The following is a 5,081-nucleotide window of genomic DNA, read 5'->3' as shown; positions in this document are numbered from 1 at the left end:
GATGTATGGCCCGTGGATAACTTGAAAGGACGCATCTGATGGACGGGTTGAATTTGATACATACACCATGTGGCCCCACATCAGCCCAGTACCACTGTAAGCTTACAGTGGTGCCGGTACCCCTAGACATTCATTATGAGCCATCCCATATTTAAGGGCGTGTTTGGATTATGGTTTATGAACCTAATGTAATGTAAAAATGTAGTGATTTCAAATTATAATACCTGTCAGATGGAAATCGGGTAATTTGACTCAAGGTACCGATGTTTGGATAGGCATATGGTAAACTTGTAATGATGATATTTTAACATTTATGTAATACTAATCAAGAAGAAAAAATGTCAAATCACTATGATAAAATAAATTAATGTGTATGTTTGGATAGGAGATTTCCACCACAATACAATGTCAAAATGTAATTATTACAAATTTCTTTCTTTTGTATTACATCTGCATTTTACTGCCGAATTACATGGATAAACAAACATTGTAAAACTGAAATGATGACACATTTACATTACATTACGGTTGTAAACCATAATCCAAATATGCCATAAAAGAAGACAAATAAATGCGGGTCTACCAGTTTAGTGTTTGGTAAGATCTAACACAGTGAGAGTCACCTGAAACACGGATATGATGTCCTAAAGATGCACCTGTTTAGCAAATGTTGCTGCACAGAATGTGAGAGGCAAGCAAACCTCCACTTTAAAGAAAAGATAAATCATTAAAGAAGAATCACAAACAGCTTTGTCATCAACAGATGGTGACTAATTCCAAAGGCAACAATCGCAGATTTCCTTATTCTGAAAGAGTAACATGTAAAGTTATATGTATATATATTTTACATAAAAAATCCTCCTTTTTTTTTTTTTTTGTCATACTCATCTTCTTCCTTGGAAGAACTATCTCTGTTCTGGTATCTTTATATATGGTATCTTTCAAGGTACTGTGTGTCAAGAATTTTTATGAAGTTTTAACAACAGAGTTTCTGTCTTCTTTTTCCACTTGTCAGCTTTCATCCCATCTGGGAAGGTTAGCAGTAGCCTCATTCATCATCTTTATTAATGTTACCTGACCCAATGACACCAATAAAAGAAACTATAAATTAGAACTTGAGAAGTGAAATTCTATAGTGTGTATCTATGTTGCTTTCTTGAGAAGCAATCAATGTTATAGTAATTGCCAATTTTGTATTTCAAAATAGATGCATTTTTTCATTAAAGAAAAAAGAAGAAGAAGAAGAAGAAGAAGAAGAAGAAGATAGATTCTGTACAATTAACACTTCAATTTCAAAAATCTCATGGATCAGTTCCCCTCAGTATGTAGCTAAAATGTAAAGAAATATCTTCTTTTTCAAATAAAAAAAATAAAATTAACATTGACAATTTTATTCAAAAAAGGCTGCAACCTAAAGATTAAAAGATAAAGGGAAAAGGAAAACTACAACACTGACCAATTAACAGGGAAATAAGCAATAACCCTTGATGAGATTGCCCAATTCATTACATGCATTTGAGCCCTATTGTAAACCTCCGATACACGCCCTGCCCAATTCCTAAAGCATCAATTGTTCCTTTCTAGTCAAAGAAATCAGATCCCCGCTACTAGAAAAAGTCAGCAAACTTTTTTCTCCACCTTCCCTATACTACCACCATCCGTTGACAAGAAAAATTGATCGATAGACCTCAGCATGACCCAAGCTAATTCAAACAGATTGAAGAACCAACACCACGACCTATTCGTGAATGAAGAAATGCCATTCAGATTTATTTATTTATTTTGGTGCTTAAAGTAGGATTTGGGCTTTCGATAGGAACAGAGCGATTGTATATTCAATAAAGTTTATGATAGTGTTGAATATTTATTATTTAAAGAATGTCAATGTTTGATGAAGATCCAAAGTCCTGGGTGCCCTAAATTAGTAATTACTTCCATTTCTCCAGATGTATAGACTTTATAGAGAAATTAGGAAAGGAAAAGATACTATCTTTGCCTATCATTTAATTCTTGGAAATAGGCCATTTCCTCCTTGATAGAGTGCAATGCAGAACAAGGACTCGTGCAGCCAACCCCAATTAGTAGGGATAAGGCTTTGATGATGATGATGAAATAGGCCGTGGTCCTGCAGCCAAAGAGATGCCTATTTTCTACATGCCAAAGTGTGGGCTGTCTAGGATATAGGTGCAACTTGGGTCGGGTCAACCGCAACCAGATTTACACAACCCAAACCTTGGGTCATGTAAGATTGAGGTTAGTTTGGGCTTGTGTTGAAACTCCTCAATCCCACCCTCGACTCAGGTCACGTTGGTTTTGGGCTAAGGTTTCAGGCAACCCGACCTTATATGTAGACTATAGTACATATACCTGTGAGTTATGAGTAATATACAAGATATACACATAAATCATGGCCTAGATAGAAAATAGGATTCATATGTCCTTGATAATAATAATAATTAAAAAAAAAAAAGGGTTCATGCAAGTTTGGCCTGCAAGACTAGCGGACTGCAATTATTTTTGGTCTATAACATGTTCTCATTGTGCACTACTTTTGCTGATACTATCCAGCTTGTGCATTAAGATCTAGATGTTTGAATCTAGTCATTTACTTTAAAAATTATTAAATGTAGGTATTGAGAGTGAGATTGTTGAATGATTGTGACCATACAACACCATTGTCCTTCATCAGAGTCATTCACTTCCTCAAAAATCGTCCAAACTGTCCAGTTGAATAGTTGAGAGAGAGAGAGAGAGAGAGAGGTAACTAGAAAGCATGGATATAACTGTATTATATAATGCAATAAAATGGCATTTGAATGATGTCAACCCATCCAGTTTGAAATGGAAGTCAGTCAAATCAGAAAAACAAGACCGCTATTCTGGTTTGACCTCCTGTGCAGTTCTCAAAACAGTGGGCAAGCTTATGCCCAAAAATCTAAATGATTTCATGGATTGTTGATGCTTCTTTAGAATCCAGTATGCTATCATTTTAGCAAAAAATCAGGTAGTCATTGGCATACCACACTCTCAGGAACTCCTGGAGGGGGCAAGGAAAGGTTTTTGGGTGGAGGGCCACGAAGATATGATCGTTTGTCAAAGCGCCACTCCCCAACTCTGCCATATGTAAGCTCACCCTGAAATCAAAATGCATAAATAAAAGAACAAATAAATCCATGAATGCTAAAATCAGAGAGGATATGAAGAAGTAATAATCTCAGATGAAAACATAAGACCTTTCAGTAGCACCACCGACAATATATTGACATGAGAATTGGGAAACATAATTACCTTTAAAGTATAATCACATCCATAAGTGTAATGGATAATAAAATTCTTCCTGACCTCTAAATCCCAAGGGGGCTAAAAGAAGAAAAGTAAAATAAAAAATCAATTTCAGTTATTCTTAAACAACTATAGAATTGTTATACCATCGAAATATCTTATTCACTAAAAAATGGAAAACTACCATATCAAGGAAAGCCTTATCAAGAAGCATGCATTACCTGTATCATAAAATCCTTTCGAAGAATATGCTGCACACCATGCAACGCAGATGCAACAGCATATCCATACCTTAGTCCAACATAGGAAAAAAAAAAACATCAAAGATGATTGAGTAATGTGTAGATCTAACAGCATACATTGAAATACAAAAAAGAAACAATGAATTTTTATAGAAATTTCACTAACATTTCTAGCACCCATCCGAATCTTTTATCAGTCTCAGAGTCATTCTTCATCCATATTGAAATGTTCATCCAGGTGGGAGCAATTTTCTTCAGCAGGGACTGAAACAAGTAATTTGGTTAACATTGTATTTGGTGAAAGGCAATATTTTCTATGGCTCAAACAGTTTTCTAGAGCTACATCAGCAACCAGAAATTCTACCTTCTTGATAATAACTGGAGAATTTCCAATGGGGTCGACATTTGTTATAGGGCCCTGTTCTTCTGGGTAGAATTTCCTCAATATTCTGTCATGATCAGCAGGTATAATGTAGCCAAACGGAAACCCTGCTGGGTAATCTCTACATGATAAGTTGGGTAGAGGATTCACAAATATATGATCCGGTTCTGCCATGAGTATGTACCTACATTGTTCAAGGAACATCAAAGTTTTCAGATTCACTTTAAAAAAGAAGAGAAAACAAGAAAGAAGTAAAATACTAGTACGGTGAGTACAAGTAAACTTACTCCTCTTCAATTGTTGCCTTTTCCAGCCATTGAACAAAGGCCCATGGTCTGTTTAAGACAACGTAACCCTGAAAACAGTAAATGGAAATATCTCAAATCCAATAATGATAGTAAAAAATGCAAAAATAGCAATATAAACATCTCCACTTCATTAATTGGAAAAACAAAGAGGAGTCTCTATTGCATTATAAGAACCAAATAGCATTTTTTGCAAGAGCTCTGCTTTTCCAACTAGATTGAGTCCCATATCAACGGACTGACAGCTCAAATGTGCCAAAGTGGCACATGCATTCAGGATCCAATCCACTCACTAGGTTGGTACTAATACGTAGATCCCTAAGGCCAAAAATCATATTGATCATGTAGAACCAATGCATGAACTCGAATAATATGAGAGATCAATCAGCAAAATTAAATTAGTTAATGAAAATTACAAAGATTGCTGCCATCATTACAAATACCAAGATTATAAAAGGAGATCATGCATAGTTTAAGCATAGGTTGCCAAGCATCATCCTACAAGACCATTAAATATGGTAAACTAGGATCTAATGGATGTAGAAACATCTAAATAACATAGGTTATGCTTATTTTAAAGATGAAGATCTAATACTACCTAGGGTTTACAAGATTTGGGCGTGGGTGAAGGTAGGGTTTAGGGAAATTAGGAAAAACTTGAAACTAGGGTTTAATTGAATAAATTAGGTAAAGGGATTGGTTGTTTAGGCTTTAATTAAAGGGGAATTAAGGTTTTGGATAGTTGGAGGCTAGGGATTTAAGAGGAATGAAGGGAATGTGAGGATTAGGGTTTGGGATTATTCTAGAAATTAGGGTTTTTTGGAATCAGGTGTTAGGGTTAGGGATTGGATGTGGTAATAAAGAGGGTTT

The 5,081-nt window shown here is 35.3% G+C and overlaps 1 protein-coding gene across 1 annotated transcript; it reads right to left on the bottom strand.

Moving 5' to 3' along the window:
- Window positions 1-390: 390 nt before the first annotated feature.
- Window positions 391-3,781, bottom strand: LOC131252032 (hydroxyproline O-arabinosyltransferase NOD3-like). Its single transcript, XM_058252979.1, has 4 exons — window positions 3,504-3,781; window positions 3,289-3,360; window positions 3,021-3,134; window positions 391-673 (listed from the first exon to the last, which is right to left on the bottom strand). Exons 1-4 carry the CDS (start codon window positions 3,510-3,512, stop codon window positions 620-622), a joined length of 249 nt encoding a protein of 82 aa, XP_058108962.1. The 5' UTR covers window positions 3,513-3,781; the 3' UTR covers window positions 391-619.
- Window positions 3,782-5,081: the final 1,300 nt, after the last annotated feature.

This window comes from Magnolia sinica, chromosome 7 (assembly GCF_029962835.1).
Source record: "Magnolia sinica isolate HGM2019 chromosome 7, MsV1, whole genome shotgun sequence".
Classification (NCBI taxonomy): domain Eukaryota; kingdom Viridiplantae; phylum Streptophyta; class Magnoliopsida; order Magnoliales; family Magnoliaceae; genus Magnolia; species Magnolia sinica.
The sequence above is the reverse complement of the archived record's forward strand: the minus strand, read 5'-3'. Positions and strand labels throughout refer to the sequence as shown.

What these genes read in the sequence shown, in the direction of transcription:
- LOC131252032 (XM_058252979.1), bottom strand. An exon ending in GATGTGATTATACTTTAAAG is followed by an intron (nt 3,135 to 3,288) that starts GTAATTATGTTT and finishes TTTTGATTTCAG; the next exon opens with GGTGAGCTTACATATGGCAG. An exon ending in CAGGAGTTCCTGAGAGTGTG is followed by an intron (nt 674 to 3,020) that starts GTATGCCAATGA and finishes CATTCTGTGCAG; the next exon opens with CAACATTTGCTAAACAGGTG.